General features: G+C 46.5%; 1 protein-coding gene across 2 annotated transcripts in view; it reads left to right on the plus strand.

Annotated features, from left to right (window-relative positions):
* The window catches only part of TMOD1 (tropomodulin 1), a 93,355-nt gene that overhangs the window by 18,183 nt on the left and 55,489 nt on the right, over window positions 1-19,683 (plus strand). The window contains exons 1-2 of one of the 2 annotated variants that reach the window (XM_035252786.3): window positions 938-1,081; window positions 4,344-4,511. In XM_035252786.3, the coding sequence (XP_035108677.1) occupies window positions 4,392-4,511 (120 nt within the window). In that variant the 5' untranslated portion in view covers window positions 938-1,081; window positions 4,344-4,391. Of the gene's footprint in view, window positions 1-937; window positions 1,082-4,343; window positions 4,512-19,683 lie in introns of those variants that run through there. The other variant, XM_035252780.3, reaches the window with a different exon arrangement.

Here is a 19,683-nt window from a genome sequence, read left to right on the forward strand (position 1 = left end):
GTCCAGGGATAGTCCACTTTTTATTTGAGCCACAGAATCCTTTCTTCAAGTAAAATTTTATATGGAACCTCAAATAAATACATGAGGTAAAATCAGGAGTGAGTCCCCTCACTTGTCCCTAACCCTCTGCAGGGCCCTGGAGGCACATTCTCAGAGCCTGAGATCTCCTGTTCGCATAGTTTAAAAACCAGCCGGGTCAGTCAGTGCTTTCATTTTCTGGAGGAGCAAACAGAGGCCCAGAGGAGGTAAGGAACTTAGCAAGGGCCACCCAGGGAGTCACTGTCACAATTAGCACTCCAAGCACAAGTCCTGTGAAGCCCAAGCCTGTGCTCCATCCCTGACACCTCTTAAGAAATGGAGGCCAGGCGCGGTGGCTCACGCCTGTAGTCCCAGCACTTTGGGAGGCCGAGGCGGATGGATCACAAGGTCAATAGATCGAGACCATCCTGGTCAGCGTGGTGAAACCTCGTCTCTACTAAAAATACAAAAAATTAGCTGGGCATAGTAGTGCGTGTCTGTAATCCCAGCTACTCAGGAGGCTGAGGCAGGAGAATTGCCTGAACTCAGGAGGCGGAGGTTGCGGTGAGCCGAGATCGCGCCATTGCACTCCAGCCTGGGTAACAAGAGCGAAACTCTGTCTCAAAAAGAAAAAAAAAAAAAGAAAGAAAGAAAGAAAGAAAGAAAGAAAGAAAGAAAGAAAGAAAGAAAGAAACAGAGGCCTTTTATTAGCAGCTATAAAATACAATCTCTTCCAAGCCGTATTTTAAGACTGAGCTTGCAGTGGGCTCTCTACACTGCTTTCGCCTTTCTCCCTCCCTCCCTGTCTCTTCCCTTCCTCTAGCTCTCCCACTTCCTCGACCACAGGAGGAGAATCCTGCTGCCTAGCAACCATCATTGTGAGCCAAGTGGACGAGTATGGCTTGAAACTGACACCTTCATAGTTTACCTTAGAGTTTTCGGTTCTTCTCAGTTTATTGAATGTCGTGCCTCATCACTCCATAATATTCACAGGACTCTTGACATTAGAAAGGACTTTTTAAATCCTGTGAAGTAGAATTTTAGAAATCAACAGCACCTTGAGGTATGTAAGTGGTGCATTAACTTTCCTGGGTCCAGTAGGAGGAGACTTCTTTAGGAAATTTCATGATTTGTACCCCTCGGGTGGCATCTCTGGGGGGCCCTAATGCCTCACCTCATATCCTTCCTTTAGCAGGCCTCATAGTTGTCACCTCCTTTCTTTTCTGGCTCTTTTCCCAGCCCCCTTTCCCCAAGCTGGCTTTGATAAAGGATTTCTTTCTTCCCTGCTCCCTCAGCCTGACTTGTCCATTCTGCAGAATCTGCCCATGGCTCTTTTTCTAAGGCTTTTACCATAAAGCATCTAGAAAATGAGGCAGCTGGAAGAGGTGACAAGCATGAGAAGCTCCCAGGGTTCCCAGCTTGTCTGACAGTCCCCAGAAGCATGTCTCAGCTGGTCCTGTCCCTGTGTCCCTTCTTGTGTGGTTCTGACATGACCAGAGGTGAGGCAAAGAGTATGTTTTCCAAACTTGGTTTTGTGAGATTCCAATTCTGGGTCCAGTCTCTCAGAGATGTGCCTTTATGATCAAAAAGACTGGGGAACTCTGCTTGCAACCTGATCCTCTTGGAGACTCCACTGCATAGCCACATACCAACATTTTTGAGAAGTCCTGAAGGCCAGAGTCCTAGGGAACTTCATATAACCTCAAACCCATTTGAACACCAAAAGCTTGTGTTTGCAGCCCCTCTAAGAGATGCTAGTTTGCAGACAGTTGTGGATGTCTCTGTGAGCTGGTTCTGGAAGACTCTGAGCCCTTCATTAGAGTCACTCTTTGCCCCAGCATGGAGATCATGGATTCTCTCCCTGTCCTGGCTTCACTTAGGAAAAGCCAAATTATGCTGTTCTTCAAGGGCCTTCAGGAAGGTTTTTCATGGACACCAGAGCACTGTCCACTAGTTGTGGCTTTCTTTGGAAGTAATACAAATGGATCAAGTGGCAGGGGCCATTTATGGTCTGAGAATTGCATTCTTGAGGTCTGGTCAAAGGAAGACGGCCTAACAGCTAAGCTGAGCCATTCTGAGAGAAAAGGATGGCACTGGGGTTTCTGTATTTGGGAAGCAAGTCCTTCTTATCAAGCCAGTTGTCATATACTTGGATTTCTCCAGCAAATAGGTCCACATATGCACAGGCTTACACTGATAAAATGTGTCCTCTGCTTTCTGAGGCAGTGACTTTTTCTGTTAGCTTAGTGAACTTTGGTTTTAGTTCATTTTAGATGACTTTAATTATTTTTAATTAACAACTAAAGCCAGCTTTTGGATCAGTTGGTTGATTGTCCTTTCCTAGTTTTCATTTTTCTCTACTCTAGAAAATTCCATTATTTCACAGATGAGCCTTGGGTGGATTGGTCGGTTGACTTGCATGGAGGTCTGCATACGTACATTGCTGTGAAGAAGGTCACATCTATTACAGAGGTTTGCCAGGGCTGCTGTCACACAGTTCCACACACTGCGTGGCTTAAATCACAGAAACTTACTGCCACACAGTTTGGGAGGCTGGAAGTCTGAGATCAAGGTGTGGGCAGGGTGAGTTCCCTCTGGGCTGGCTTCTCTGGCTTGCTGGCAATCTTTGGCATTCTTTGGCTTATAGTAGCATCACCCCAACCTCTGCCTTCATCGTCACATGGTGTTCTCCTAGTGTGCTGTGTCTGTGTCCAAGGATGCCATGTAGAATATATTGGAGTAGGGCCCCACCCTATCCCATATAACGTTGTCTAAGCTTAACTAGTTATATCTGCACTGACCCTATTTCACAGTAAGGTCACATTCTTACTTGCAATGTGATATTAGGTTACTGAGGTACTGGGGGTTAGAACTTCAATATATGAATTTTTATTTTTATTTATTTATTTACCTTTTTGGGACTGGATCTCTGTCACCCAGGCTGGAGTGCAGTGGTGGGAACACAGCTCACTGCATCCTTGGACCTCCTGAGCTCAGCGATCCTCCCAACCTCAGCCTTCTGAGTAGCTGGGACTACAGGTACACACGATCACACCTGGCTAATTTTTGTGTTTTTCAAATAATCCTCTCACCTTAGTCTCCCAAACTGCTAAGATTACAGGTGTGAGCCACCATATCCGGCCTTACATTTGAGTTTTTAGGAGACACAATATCACCCATCACACTGATTCTATTCGCAGTACTACATTTAGCCAAGCTGGAGGACAGAAGGGCTCGAGGTCCTGCTGTCCCTCCTAGCTCAGGGGAGGTGGCATGGTGGAACAGAGAGCACGCTCGGATGCAGGTCAGGGGTCCTAACGCCATCCCTCAGTTTTTTCTCTAATAAAAATGTTTTAATTAAAAAACCTATTAGTATCCAAGAGGCTCTTTAAGGTATAAAAAAGAAAAAAAAAGACCAACTTATAGGGTGTGTGGAGAGGCTCAGACAAGTTAACAGGTCTAAAAATGTCATGGTTATGGGAAGTAGCAGAGACAGGGTCCAAACACAGGTGTTGGGTGTCATCTGTGAAACGGGAAATGAACGGTAGGCTTCTCCAGCAGGAGAGAGCAGTCTGGGAAGCAGCAGAGGTGAGCCCTGGTTCCCCCAGGTCCTGCTGGCCAACCACTTCTTCCCTCTAAACCAGCTCCCTCTCGAGGGAAATGGGGCTCCAGACGAGGCAGTGTGCTGGCCATGCCATTGAGTGACTCTATAAGTGACCTCTCTGAGTCCTTGTCTATAAAATGGGGATAATAGTAAATGCCTAGCTCATAGGTTAAATGAGAAAGTCCTTGTGAAGTACTTAACACACAGCTTGGTATACAGTAGTAAAGTTAGCTATTTCTATTTCTGTGAGGATTGAATGAGATGGCATAGGTGAGGGGCCTGCATGCAGTAGGTGCTCAATTAACCATCGATACTCCCCTGCCCCTTTTCAACTCACTTTTGGCAGAGTTTCCAGCATTCATGATTCCCACTGGGGTGGAAGGTGGAGGGTAGAGAGTTATACAGAAAAGTATTTGAACTACTTGAAGAATAACATTGTTTTCAGGCACTCATAAGCCATTTATAATTACCCATTTACTTGTAATTAATGTCCATGCCAATTACAACCAATTATAATTCATTAACTTACACACCCTCAGGACCTTACCTTGCAAAGTTTTATTAGATAATTATCCAAACTTAGTGTAGTATTCACCATAGTAATGATTATCCTGGAGATTCATAAAATGTAGCTAGGCCATTGTGTGAATGATGAGCCTCCATTTGCTCTAAGAGAGCAGATCTGAGAAGGGTCTTTCTAAGATTCTTGTCTTTCTGGTAGGTATTGATCAGCACAGAAACTCGGGAGACGCAGACAAGTTCTTCCACGATGTCGTACAGACGAGAGCTAGAGAAATACCGTGACCTGGATGAAGATGAAATCCTTGGAGCCCTAACAGAGGAAGAGCTCAGAACCCTGGAAAATGAGCTGGATGAGCTGGACCCTGATGTGAGTAGGTGCTAAAGGGGAGCACATTGTCACCAGTGCAGGGGACCTGGGGAGGGACAGGTGGATGCTTCCAAAGCCACCACTTCCTTTTCCTTCCATGGCAATGACAATAGAATAACTTTGCCTTTGCAGAGTTTTCTTTTAATGCATTGTATCAGGGTTCTCCAGAGAAAGAACCAACAGGGGGAGGGTGTGTGTGTGTGTGTGTGTGTATGTGTGTGTGTGTGTGTAGAGAGAGAGAGGGAGAAAGACAGATTTGCTCTAAGGTGTTAGCTTGCAAGGAGACTGTGTGTACAGACCTATAGAGACTGGCAAGACCTGCAGTTGATAAGGTGGAGACCCAGGAGAGCCAATGGTGTAGTTCCAATACAAATACCAACAGGCCAAAGACCCAGGAAGAGTTAGGTCTGGGAAAAGGTGTTTCAGTTTGAGTCCAAAGGCAAAAAAAAAAGCCAATGTCCCAACTCAAGGCAGTCAGGCAGGAAGAAATTCCCTTCTACTTGTAGGAGGGTCAGCTTTTTTTTTTTCTATCTAGGTTTTCAACTGATTAGTTGCACCTCCACCCCACCCCCCGACCCGCCACCCACCACGTTATCAGGGAGAACAATCTGTGTTACTGAGTCTACTAATTCAAATATTAGTCTCATCCAGAAACACCCTCACAGACACACCCAGAATAATGTTTGACCAAACGTCTGATCATCCCATGGCCAAGTCAAGTTGACATACAAAATTAACCATCACAGTCTACCCCTTGTCAACTTAGCACACATGCACATCTCTTTAAACCATACTTAACTTCCAAATGAAGACAGTAATGATGTCATAATTCTGCGTAACATGATACAACTATCCTGGGTACAATGGAAAACATACTATCACCTATTCCAGAAGAGGAGGTAAAGTCCATGAGTGATGTTTATTCTTCTCCCTGCTATCCTGTAACTTAAATACTATGATGTAAAAGTAATGATACTTGAGTCCTATTAGACAAAGCCAATATAATCAATAACATTAAAGTTAATAACAAACAGTCTTGTGTTACATGACAAGGGAATAAGAGAGGGAAAAAGCAAAGATATTTGCTACACACACACACACACACACACACACACACACACAGTACAAGTGTTCATAAAATAAAGAGGAAGTACTCATGACAATTAGTCTTTCTGTAACTAGTCAGGTGGTTGTAGCTAATATATATAACTACTCTCTTTCATTACCCATTCTTTGCCTTTAGCAAACACCTCAGCCGGTTGTGGTTCTTTACCTGGAAGGTGTAGGCCGTTAGGAGTCCTGCCTGGGTTAGTTTGTTGTAGTTTTCCATTGACCCTAATCACGGAGTGTGGTAATACTAGAAACAACACCCTAAGGGCTCTTCTGTCTGCAGACATAGACTTTCTCACCTCCCTTGTGCAGCAGTTATCCAGTTTCTCCTTGGTAGTCAGGATCCGTCACTCCAGCCAACCCAGTAACTCCCTTCTTTGCTCGTTGATTCAGAGTCAGGAGGAGCCCAAAGTGGCCTGGTGGCAGTTTTAACTTCCAGTTTAATGGAATTGTTGTGTCTCTTAATGGAACTTTCCTCCTTTGAAATTAAGACTTCTAGGCCAGCAGACCGTAGGGTCACGGGAACAATAAGCAAAAGTTTTGCCAGTGGGTCACTAGGAGTAATGGTGAGTGGTTCCACCCCCATTTCCAACTTCAATTCCCTGACCTATGAATCCTAGCTATGGGAGAAATGGCATCAGCAATTACCTACTGGTTCAGAGCATAGACAGCTTTCTGGAGAATGTTGCCCAAGCCTGCCAGGTGTGGCTACATAGCTGGCACTGCAACTGAGTCTTCAAAAGGCCATTATCCCATTGTATCAAGCCAGCTGCTTCAGGCTGGTGAACATGTGTCATGGAATGAATGACTAAGAAGTAAAGGGCCAGAATAATTCTTCTCATTTAACGTTGGACGTTTTATCATTGTGTTTCATAGTTGGCACATTTAGAAATGTGTTTAATGCTCAGAATTCATCCCTGCAGTCAGGGTATACAGTGTTAAGAGTCAAAAGTCTCTTTGGTTGTGTATGTGGTTTAACAAGTCACACTAGAACTGTGAGCATGGGGCTGGGCGCAGTGGTTCATGCCTGTAATCCCAGTTCTTTGGAAGGCCAAGGCAGGTGGATCATGAGGTCAAGAGATCGAAACCATCCTGGCATATATGGTGAAACCCCAGCTCTACTAAAAATACAAAAATTAGCTGGATGTGGTGGCATGCACCTGTAGTCCCAGCTATTCAGGAGGCTGAGGCAGGAGAATCGCTTGAACCCAGGAGGTGGAGATTGCAGTGAGCTGATATCGCACCACTGTACTCCAGCCTAGCAACAGAGAGAGACTCCGTCTCAAACAAAAAACAAACAACAACAACAACAAAAAAACAAAACTGTGAGCATGACCAAGAGAGGGGTTCGTAGGTGGCCTACTAGACAGCGGTCTTCATCTTACACTATATGTCAGGCACCCAGGTCAATGCCCATCACGGAGAAGGTAGATAATGAAAGCTACTGACCTGAATAAATGTTCCATGTTATATCTTTTTAATTAAAAATTGAATGTTTCACACCCTTTTTTAAAACCAGTTTTAAAACAGTTTAATAGTGCTCAACTCCAGTTTAACAATGATCCATAAAGAAAACAACACTTCAGTCTCACTCACCCACAGATGGTCACTGCGAACATCCAGGGAGCACAGTTCAGATGGAAACACGCAGGCCTAGAAGTTAGGTGTTTTGCTTCCAATCCCACCCCTGTCTCTTTCACGCCATGTGACCTCGGACCAGCTGCCGTCCTTCCTAGACCTCAGTGGCCCCATCCATGGAATAACAGAGTTGGTTGGTCACTTTCAGGCTTAAGCTAACCTGACTTATAACCTGGTCTTATAACCAGGTGTGATTAAGTGGCTTCATTCTAGATAAGCCAGAATCCTTGCCTAGGGCTCCTGGGTCCCAGGCCCCATAGGATTACACATCCCTCCAGCAGAGTGTCCTCCTCTTCCTGATATTCACTACTTCCCCTGCCTGCCACGACAAGATGGTTTCCTGATGAGGCTGCTCAGGTTGATCAGAAGTCGGCACTGGTGGAAAGAGCTTTGCGTTCCTCCTTCCCCCGCATCATCTCTCCCCATCAGCCTGTGTTTCAGTGAAAACAAGCCATGTAGGCAAGGAAAAATCAAGCCGTAAAATTATTCTGTTCTAATTCTATCCTAGATCACTGTCACACACAATTCCAGGAACAAACAGTTTTATAAAGGAACAACAAAAGGGGCATATAGCCACTTCCAGTTAACTCAATGAATGTGACTCAGTTACCTGCCGAGCACCCCGCCAACAGAGGAGCCTGGCTGGGACTCTGCCTTCCAGGAGCACAGGCTGGTGGGGAAGCAGGCCTAATAAACTGCGTTCTACCCAGAGCAGGCAGGAGTCTCTGCAAAGAAATTAACTCTTACTGGTGCGAGGCGTCACTTACTGGAACTGGGCCCCGGATTTTTCTAATTCCAGGCCAAGTGAGGGCCTTGAGAAAGGCCACAAGGAAAGTGGTGTGTAGGGAAGGTAATTAGGGATGGGAGTCTTAGTGTGGTTTCTGTGGAGGCTCAGATGCCACTAGAAAGTCGCGGGGAGGAGATTGGGCTAGATAACACTGGGGCAGGGGAATTGGCAAGGCCGACTGAAGGGTTCAGATTTTGCTCAGTAGCTTCGACGAACCCTTGAGGGTCAGAGACTCAGAGAGCTTGGTGTTTTGGGGAGCTGATGCTGAGGACACATGGACTGGAGGGGTGTCAGGTAGGTGGGTGAGAGGTGGGAGGCACACCCGCTGGGGAATCTTTGCCATTCCCAGGGGGAAGTGCACCTGAGGGCCCCATGGGCCTTTTGGGCTGTTAGAGTTGCCCTGAGCTGCTACTTGGGGATGAGGTTAGATCAGGCTGTGGCTGCAAATAGGGCAGGTGATGATGATGACAAGGGTCAGAGCCAAGCATCAGGCCTGGGAGTGAAGGGAGACAGATGGAGGAGGCTGCTCAGAACCCAGAGTGCATCCACCAGGAACTGCATTCCCTTTCACTCCCAGACTGGTAAAGAGCTCCCACAGGTCTGCCACCTCACATGTCAGAGTATTCAGCCTCAGCAGCCAATACCCAGGGCCTCTGCCGCTCCCACACAGCCAGCTCTCCCACCTAGGTGATTAGCAGGGCAGGGACAGTCCGCTGGTACAACTGGAGGGGCAGGGCACCTAGGGCTCAGCTTGCCCAGGCTCACAGGATCCAGGCAGGTGCAGAGACTGGGATTTCAAAACAGGCTCCAGAGTGTGCGCACGTCCAGCTCTGGCAGGAGAAAAGTAATTGAGCCCAGGGATGTGGGCGCCGGCATGGGCCACCTGAGACCTGCGATTCTCACACCACTGAGGTCTCCCAGTTGGCATTTTCAAAGACCCCTTTCTCTCTCCATTCAAAGAAAAGAAGAGAAACCAGAGAGAGTATAGGAGATAATGGAGGCCAGTGGGTTTCTGTCTCAGCCACACAATCGGCCCCTTCACTGAGATCGGCTCTGTTACCTGATTTGCAAGACAGTTTGTGAGCTTTGAAAAGGCCTAGGGGGCCTCCCTTTTTTTTGGAAAGCACAAACATTCCAGTTCTACTTTCACCCTCGCTTGGCCCATGCTCTGAAATCACAGCACAGGGAGAGGCCAAAGATATGCAGACCACAGGAGACTCCTGGCAGGTGTCCGCCCCTCCTACCGCTTCTGAGCCCGAGCAGAGCCCAGGGAGGGGAAAGAACCTGCTCTAGGTCACACACAAGCAGAACCAGATCAGAACCCTGATCCCTTGGCACCTAGGCCACTGCCCTCGCTGTTATAGTCCACATTCCTCTGGTTTTGTTTTTTGTTTGTTTGTTTGTTTGCTTGCTTGTTTTGAGATGGAGTCTTGCTCTGTCACCCAGGCTGGAATGAGTGGCACAATCGTGGCTCACTGTAACTGCCACTTCCCGGGTTCAAGCGATTCTCCTGACTCAGCCTCCCAAATAGCTGGGACTACAGGCACGTGTCACCATGCCCAGCTAATTTTTGTATTTTTAGTAGAGACAGGTTTCACCATCTTGGCCAGGCTGGTCTTGAACTCCTGACCTTGTGATCCACCCACCTAGGCCTCCCAATCATGCCTAGGATTACAGGCATGAGCCACCATGCCTGGTCTTCATATTTCTTCAGTTTTTATTTTTGTTTAATTAGTGCTTATATGGCACTCACTGTGTGCAGTGCTGTTCTAAGGCCTTTGAAATTTTAACTCAATTGACCATCATCCAGATCCTAGGAGGCAGGCCCTGTTATCACCCTCATTTTACAGATGAGGAAGCTGAGAGATGAAGTAATTTGTCCGAAGTCCCACAGCTAGGCAATGGTGGTGCCACTGTGTGTGGGTCTGGAGTCCATAACTTAGCCATGTCACTCCAAGGCTTCATGGGAGTGTTCAGGGAGATAGTTTGGGCTGCAGATGTGCTCTGGTTTTGTGGGTGGGGGTGCTGTATGAAAATCATCCCCCTCCTTTTCTGGGAAAGAGCCTGAGGTGCAGAAGTCCAGGTTCCAGTCCTGGCTCTGCTCTGGACTTGGGCACATGAGTTTCCTTCTTTGTATCTCAATTTTCCCTCCTGTAAAATGGATGCAGTTGGCCTAGATGGCCTCGGAAGACCCCTTCAGCTCTAACCACAGATGATTTCTCTGAGCCATTCCTGGCTGTCTTAGTACCTGAGTTCAACAAACACTTCACAGGGTGGCGTTTCTGGTTATGCAATTGTTAAGCCCCAGTGTCATGTGACAGAATGGAGTACGAGGACTTGGAAAGCAGCTCTGTTTGCAGCAGAGGATTCCAAACTTGTGCACATTAAAAAAAAGTCCCCGAAACTTTCTATCTCTCACTCTGGAAAAACTCGAGCTTATCATGAGATTGTTGCACTTGGACTCCCTTGGGAAAGGAATGCTTCATGTGCTAAAAGTGTCTGCTGTTGACTGATTCCCCAGAGGATCTGCCCTTTCTCGTCTCTCTGGAGTTAAGTGGATGCTGCTCTGAAGCGGAGCCAACTCCTCAGTTCAGATTGCCTTTGTACCAGGCGGTGGGGGCAACACAGAGAGCAGTTTTGAGAATGACAAGTCACTGTGACTTCTGCAGGGAGCAGTGTACAGTTCTCACATGAGCAATAGACACTCAATACTTCCTGAGAGTGCCATGAGTGAAGCCCTACATGATTATCCCATTTAGTCCTCTGGGAAGGTTCAGTCATTAGCCCCATTTTAAAGATGAAGAAGCCAAGGCTTAGAGATATGAAGTAACCTCCCAGGATGCAATCTGAGTGGGGCTGGGATTCCAACCTCGACAGTCTTGGCCCGGTAACCTGTGCTGTTAACCACCATTCTCTGGGAGCACTTCTGGGACTAGCCCAGAGGGAAACTCAGAGAGCAGATTGGGGAATTATGAGCAAATTTTACTTCCAATTTGATTTCTACTGAAGTTGTTATGTTATTTTCATAATACATACTAATCTTAAAAGAATTGAGAATTCACCAACACAAGGAATTTAACTGTAAATATTGATTGTTCATGAGGCTTTGGGGAAAAGGCAGAAATTTTTTAAATTGTCTCAGTAAAAGGCTCAAAATATTCACAGGAGAGAAGATGGTAGAGATAATTCAACCTTATAAAGAAATTGGGACCTAAGAGTTGATTTTAAAGTTAGCTCTCAGGAATCTGAGATGCAATATAACCATAGAAACAATAATGGAAAGCAATAGACCTTCTGCAAGGCCTGAATAATAATAACCAATGATGAGTTTCTACTAAGGTGTTCTTTCCCTTTTTTTTTGAAATGGGATTTCACTCTTGTTGGTCAGGCTAGAGTGCAATGACGTGATCTCAGCTCACTGCAAATTCTGCCTCCTGTGTTCAAGTGATTCTCCTGCCTCAGCCTCCTGAGTAGCTGGAATTACAGACATGTGCCACCATGCCCAGCTAATTTTTGTATTTTTAGTAGGACAGAGTTTCACCGTGTTGACCAGGCTGGTCTCAAACTCCTGACCTCAGGTGATCCGCCGGCCTTGGCCTCCCAAAGTGCCGAGATTACAGGCGTGAACCACTGTGCCTGGGCTCTACTAAGGTGTTCATACATGCCAGGTGCTCTGCTAAGCATTTTATGGGCATCATTTCAAGAATATTTACAAGAATCTTATAAGATTGATCCTCATAGGATGAGGTTAATGTCATTCTGTAGCTAAAGAAATAGGTGCCCAGAATCACACAGCTATTAAGTGATAAAATTCAGACAGACTCTGCCTTCCTTAGTCCATAATGTGTCAAGAGTTCTGAGAATAGGCTGGGCGTGGGGCTCACGCCTATAATCTCAGTACTTTGGGGGCCCAAGGCAGGCGGATCACTTGAGGTCAGGAGTTTGAGACCAGCCTGGCCAACATGGAGAAATCCTGTCTCTACTTTAAACACAAAAATTAGCTGGGCATGATGGCACGTGCCTGTAATCCCGGCTACTTGGGAGGCTGAGACAGGAGAATTGCTTCAACCTGGGAGGCAGAGGTTGCTATGAACTGAGATCGCGCCACTGCATTCCAGTCTGGGTGACAGAGCAAGACTCCATCTCAAAAAAAAATAAAAGTCCTGAGAACAAAGGGTCATGAATTGCAGGATGAAATAATGGAAAACAGAATTGGAGAATCCCAGAGCTCCAAGGACACTTAGAAATCATCTAACAGTAGCCCACCCCCAGCATCTACATATGTGGTACTGGTAGAGAAAGCCTGAGTTTTGGAGTCTGTCCTGGACACATGTCATTCACTTGGTGTTTTATGCATTTCATCAAATCCTCATACCCATCCTGTGAGGTCTCATCATTGCCATTTCACTGATGAAACCCCGAAACATCAATAAAACCCTGAAGTGGAAAGCAAGGAAAGGACCTGTTCAAGGTCACACAGCAAGTCAGTGGCAGAGCCAAGACGCCCACCTGGGGCTTCCTGTCACTCCACATAGCTTCCCATCAGACAATCATAAAATCCTCCCTACTCGTGCCCCAAATCGTATCTTGTAAGGCAAGGGCACTCTTAGCCATCCGGGAAGCAGCCAAGTTTGGTCCACAGGGCCATGATTCTCCTTTGTAACACAAACCGGCAGAATCGCAAGCCCAGGACAGAAGTAAACAGTTGAAATGGAAAGAAATAAATCTTTCCTCTAAAAATAGGCACACATCCTTAGAAACACGGCCGGCTGTGCACAGAGCGGAGGACAGGCCCGGCGGGGTGAGGGCGAGTCAGGCCAGGCGTCACCATGTCCCCACCCTCGGTCCTCTGGACCCATGACCACTTCTCAGAACCCCCTTCTCTGGCTAGGGAACTTCCTGGACCTGGAGCCCTTCACTTCCTCCCATTTTTCAAGGCTTGATCTCTCCTCCCCTCCCTCAGGAAGTCTTTTTTAGACTCTTCCAGCCCACACCCCTAGCACAGCACCTGCTCCACCCCGACTACACTAAGCTCTTTCCTTTTTGATTTTGACATGTTCCATAGGAAACATCTGAAACGCACGGGAGAGTACAGTATATACTATACCTATGTTTCCATCATCTCAATTTAGCAAACATTCAAATTTTGCCTTATTTGGTTCTGATCACCCTTAAAAAAAAAACAAAACAGAAAATCACTACAGATAAAGTTTAAACCCTGCCTTTCTGTCCCCCTTTCTATTCGCCATCTCTGCCACTCTCCTGAGCACTTCCCATTGGGAGGCAGCAAACCAAGTACCCGCAGTGTCACGTGAAAGATGTACATGAAGGAAGGGGCAGTCTCCTTGAGCCATGCGGTCAGCCTGGCTTATCTATTCCTTTCTCTCTCTTGAAAGATAGGGAAAGATATGTGTATGTAAGACAATTTTCACTTACCATTTAAATTTCAGAAAGAAAATCAACAGCAAAACCAGTGATATGTAGTAACTGACCTTGGCCTCTGTGTCAGAGACAACAGGGAGTGGTGGGGACTGAGGTAAATGGGAGTTTGTCCAAAGAGCCCAGCATTTTCAGCTCCACTAATTGTTGCCAGTGTGAGAGTGCAGACCTGGCATTGCCAGGTCATCTAATGTTTCAAGGGATTCTGGAAATCTGGATTTTTAAAAAATGTGTAGGCTTCTTATTTTAAAATTTTGAGAGTTCATTTAAATGTGAGACCAAGCAAACCCAACCAAGTGTTGGCATTTGATTGACTTGTAGGCCTCTCAGTTTGCAACTGTGCTTCTACCTTCTATGGCAGATGTTTGTTTTAGCATAAAAAAGACATACGTGTGTACGTATCTATATACATGTATATATATGATTAGATGAAAAGCATCTAGCCCAGTGCCTGGTGCTTGGTGATCGTTAATAAATGTGAGCCTGAGTATATGATTTGTCCTCTAGAATCTAAGTTTTTTGAGACTGGGAACATATTGTATGGCCACAGACAGTGCAGCCAGGTACAGTTATGCAAGTTGCACACTGTACGCCAGGAGACACTGTTCACATAGACTGTAGACTGAATAATGCCCTTCCTTGGCTTAGTGCAGTGCACAACCTGCACAACCAGATCCAACTGCCCTGACAAAGCACCTCCATAATGCAGTGTCTGGCTGGTTGAATGAAAGTGACCCTCATACCCAATGATAGTAAAACTGACTAGCAAGAAGTTGCTTTCATATGGAGTTCAAACCTTTATTCTGAGGTTCCAAGATAAAAGGGCTCTTGACCCTCATTTTACAGATGGGGGATCCAAAACTAGAGAGCACCAGTGACCTGTCTGTGGCCTCACAGACCTGGGCTAAGGATCTGGGTTGTCAGGTAGGGTGCAGCTTGGCTACAAGTAACAGAGACTCAGAATAATGTAATCGGTGCAGTGTTTTATCCATCCCTCAAGTAAAAGTCCACTGGTAGGCAGTCTAGGGCTGAGATGGAGCTCAGCTCCTCAGAGTCCCAGACTCTGTCCAGCTCATCTTTCTGCCATTCCTAAGGTGTAGCCCTATAGCCATAATGGCCACATTCCAGGCATCCAAATAGAGAAAAAGGGGCAGGGGAGGGAAACAAGAAAGGAGAAAAGCCATGATTCAAGTGCCTTTTAAGGAAGGTTACCAGAAATTGCCACTAGACACTTCTCATATCATTGCCTAAACTAGGTTATATGGCTCAACCTAGCTGCAAGGGAGCCTGGGAAGTGTAGTCTTTAATCTGAGCAGCCAAGAGCTCAACTAAAAAGTGGAAGCTTTCTTTAATTGCTAAAGAAGGGGAAGCCTGATTCAGGGATGGTTTGGAGTCTGTCACTGTGGGTTTGCTAGCGTGATAGCCTGATGTTCAGCTCTGCTGAAAGCCCTGGGATGGATTGAGAGGAGTTGGCAGGAATTTAACCAAATCCAGGCCCTCAAAGAAAACATTATAAAGGTCTCACTCTCTAGCTTGGCATTTCCCAAAACCTACAACAGTGAACCTTGGTCTCATCCTAGACACTCCCCAACTCTGGTACCTTTCATAATATGTCCTTCTCCCCAAAACCCATTTGGGGACAGCAGTTGGGTGGAACAGCCAATGGCTTAGGACAGCAGGTGTAATGTGGGCCTGAGAGGAGCCCAGGTCATAACCACCCTGTTCCCAACTGGAGCCTCAGTGTTGTGTGACTGTGGACACCTCAGACCACATTCTCTTAGCACTCAGGACTTGGTGCTGGGATTCAGAGAAGACTAAGATGTATCCTAGCTGGCCCTTGAGGGGCGCCCAATATCTTTGGGGAGAGAGATTCAGTGTAGATGTGCTCCACAGAGTAGGATGAGCATTATACAAGAACTGGCAACGTGCTTAGGGGAGTTTGGAATAAGATTCATCAGCTCATTGTAGGGAACCCTGCAAAGGCTGAACAGGGTCCCCAAGGGAAGGGCTTTAAAAGATAAATGCAGAGGAGCTGGAGTGATGGAATTCCAGGCGGAAAGCACAGCCTGAGCAAAGGCATGGCAGAGGGAGAGTGCAGGGTGTGGCTGTGGAATGTGGAGTAGCCTGGAGTGGCTAGAACATGGGTTACTTGACGAAGGGAAGAGGCTTAGGAGGTTGGAGAGATGGGAGTAGGTTGGAGGCCAGTCATGGAAAGCTCTTCATGCCTGGCTGATGAATTTGGTCAAGTGTGTCTGAGTATGCTGGGGAGTGATGTGGTCAGATGCACATGTCAGTAGGGTCTAAGGAACAGAAGGGGAGAGGCCTGAAGCAGGGAATCAGCCAGGTGGCTACTCTGGTGGTGCCAGCAAGAGGCACAAGGGCTTGAATGAGGGTGGCGCCCTTGGGAGGAGACATTTCGGAACACTGCAGACCGCTATGCCTTCCCTAGCAGGCCATGCCACCCTCATCTGCTGGACTTCTGCTGCCCTGTGCTTTCTCTCTCCCTGTGATGCTTCTCCCTCCCTCTTTTCACCTGGCTGGCTTCTGCCTGGCCCCTCGGACTCAGCTCAGGACCACCTCCTCCAGGAAGCCCAGGGTTGAGTAAGGTGAGCACACTGAGATGGGTATCTCCCCTCTGGCTGTGAGCCCCTCTGGGCCAGGATCACACTGTCATTGTCTCAGGATAGCCAGTCCCCAGCACAACAGGAACATGGAACATTTTCCCTGTGCATGAGGCAGGCAGGGAGGATTAGGAGAGAGCCAGGGAGCGAAGGTTTGTCCCCATCTTGTACTGTGAATACCAGAGAGATACTGCTGCTATGACCAGTAGGTACTACCACAAGCAATTACTGGGCTTGGACTACTAGGGCACCTTTGGACGTCAGCATTAAGGCCCTGTCAAGTTGACTGGGGAAATGGCAGCTATTGAGTTTCATCAGCCCTGCAGCAAGGTCAGTGCAGCTGAGCCAAAGGCCTAGCTCTTTGTGGAGAGAAAGCAAAGATGGGGCAGAAGAGGCCCAGAGTGTGTGTGTTGGGTGAGGGCTGTGCCTGGAGAGAGGGGGCTCTTAGAGGTTTGGATCCTGCTGGTCCCTTTGTGACGTGAAGATGCTGTGACTGGTGCAAGAGTAGGCTCATCCCACTGTCCCTGCCATGCTCTCAGGCTAAAGTATGTGAGAAGAGCACTCCACTGAGTGGTTTCCAGTGGAATCTGGAAGCTGCTGGCCAGTATGTAGGCAGAGCTCTGTACGCAGGGACAGGACCCTAAGCGCCTATGTTTTACATAAGGAGAAACAGACCTGGCAGATAACTGGAAAATGGAAGTCCTCAAGGCCAGTTAAACACTTCGGTTTTTTAGTCAAATCCCTTCTAAAAGGCAATGGGTGGGCGGGGGGAGGCGGGAGTTGCTGCCCTGTGAAAGGTTTGGCCTGGCCTGATGTGGAGTCGGGGAGAGAGCAGAGGTGGGCGTCTAGGGCATGCTCAGGTTAAATTGTTTGAAACGCTGGAAGTTTGAAAAGTGAGGCTGCTTTGGTTTCACTCCTACCCCAGGACAGTTACTCCATGGCCCTGGTCCTCTGTTTCTCCATGTGTAAACTGAGACCCATTTGATAAGGAGGGGACTGGAGAGCTGGCTTTCTAACACTTGGGGAGGAGACCTGACTCTCACGTGAGGCCACAGCTGGTTTCTAGGATCTGTTCCCGGAGGATGGCAGTCAGGTGGGATGGAAAGTTTTCTGTGGGATGGAAGTCAAGAGTCCTGGGCTCTCGGTCCAGCATGTAACCTCAGGCGAGGCCCCTCCCTTCCCTGGCCCACGGCTTCTTCCAATCCCGATAAAGAGGTTGTACCACCTGTCCTGTCCTGTCCTCTTCCAAGAAGCTGTGTATAATTCAGTCACAGAATAGGAACCTAGGCTGGGCACAGTGGCTCACGCCTGTAATCCCAGCACTTTGGGAGGCCGAGGTCAGGAAATTGAGAACATCCTGGCTAACACAGTGAAACCTTGTCTCTACTCAAAATACAAAAAATTAGCCAGGTGTGGTGGCACATGCCTGTAGTCCTGGCTACTCGGGAGGGAGGCTGAGGCAGAAGAATTGCTTGAACCCAGGAGACGGAGTTTGCAGTGAGCCGAGATCATGCCACTGTGCTCCAGCCTGGGTGACAGAGCGAGACTCCATCTCAAAAAAAAAAAAGAACCTAGGATGGTGGGAGCCCAGACCCAGGGGGCCACGTTTTGTATTCCCTTGTTCTTAGCTGATATATTTGGGAAAAGTGATAAAAATTCCTTGTTTTTTTGTCACTGTGAAGAACCAGGTTAAGGCTTTTGCAAGGTTTTATGCATGTTGAGCCACCAATCTGAAGATAGTTATATAGATCCTTGACCATGCTAATATATATACATGCTAATTATATATAGTGTCATTTTTATGTAAGCTCAGGCTTCCCGGCTGTGAGGCTAACAAGCTATGTGACTTTGGGCCAGCAACTTCAGTTTTCTATGCCTCAGTTTCCCCATTGGAAAATGAAAAAAATCATTGGTTTAGAGATTCTCTTAGGCTTTATATTTCTGAGCTGCCAGGAGTCTATGATCCTTTTAATGCATTTGTGTGTGTTCGTGCATGTGTGCATTCATACATGTGCATATGTATGCACATATGTGATCATGTGTGTATGGGTGCATGTGTACACTGTGTGTGTGTAGTGTCTATGCATGCTTGTTGCCCATGTATGCACATCTGAACAAGCCCACGAGGTTCTAGCCAGGACGGCTTCTCGCGTAGCCCTATCTGTAGCAACGATAACTGTGCAGATGCTTGATATTTAGCTTGACGGCACCTGTTTGCAGGGTGTTAGAACTCCTAACGGCACAGTAAGGATCTGTCCAAGTTTCCATTGTCCTTTGAACAACTGGACTCCAGAGTGTGGGTTTGAAAATTAGACTGTGACCTGAGCCTGTCAAGCTGCACATTTGAGTTTTAATTTTACGACATTTAAGGGGAAGTCACCATTTTAAAAATCACGAGTTGGGAAATGCATACGGGAAAGGTTGCCTAATTTCCACCTCTATAGTCATTTTCAAGAACAAATTAAACTTTGTATTTTTAAAATTTAAAAAACTCTAAAGTTAAAACCTGTGTATATACCTCTTGCTTTCTCTAGCCCAACACCTGATATGGGCAGGATACACAGTAAATATGTGTGAAATGAATGAATACTTTCGCTTTCTTACATGGAATTTTAGTTTGCTAGGAACCTTAGATCAGATGTGGCATAATGGCAGTTTATGGGCTGAGTCTGCCTTGCAGATATGTTTGATTTGGCCTGAACAGTGTTTTTAAAATGTTTGGACTATGTGTCAATATTTTAAAATCAAGAGATTTCACACAAAAATGAGCAGATCTCATTACAACATTCCTACACATTAACAGTTCTCTGGAGCTGGGTAGTGTGGAGGCACGGGAAGCTCCAGTGTGCCCCAGTCCCCACCACTCCCAGGCAACTCACAGCTATTCTAGAATTTTAGTCTAAGATGAGAGATCATCTAGAATTTCCTCCTCCTTAAAACCTGCACTAACTTTCCTGTCGGGTAATGATAAAGAGATCATCCTGGTATTAGTCACTCCCCTCCTCAGATGAGTAAATTTCCAGTTGTTAAGTAAGGACATGAAGATTTGCTCAGACTCCTATATACAAATCTCACAACCTGTCTTTGGGGTAAGGATGTTTGTGTGACAAGTGCATGTGACTTTCAATGCCCGTAATAAATTGATGACTGTTTTGGTGGAGTCAGATTGATGCTTCCCTTTGAACTAACTACAGAAAAAAAAAAAAAAGCACTTGCCCAGCAAATTTATCCTGTGCACACTCTAAGATTGAGATTTAAATTCCTTAAAGGTTAAATGAGTTCAATTTCTCACAGGCACCGTGAAAGTATACCTTTAAATGTAATGTATAGGCTAGATATAGATTCTTCTTTGCTATTCAGTAAAGTAGACCTTCCCTTCCCTTTAGGATCTTGATTACCAAGTGTGTAGTGAATAATTACGTGTAATTAAGACTTTTCTCTAGGCCAGGTGTGGTGGCTCATACCTGAAATTCTAGCACTTTGGGAGGCTGAGGTGTGGGTGGATCACAAGGTCAGGAGTTTGAGACCAGCCTGGCCAACATGATGAAACCCCATCTCTACTAAAAATAAAAAAATA

Source organism: Callithrix jacchus, chromosome 1 (genome assembly GCF_049354715.1).
Source record: "Callithrix jacchus isolate 240 chromosome 1, calJac240_pri, whole genome shotgun sequence".
Lineage (NCBI taxonomy): Eukaryota > Metazoa > Chordata > Mammalia > Primates > Cebidae > Callithrix > Callithrix jacchus.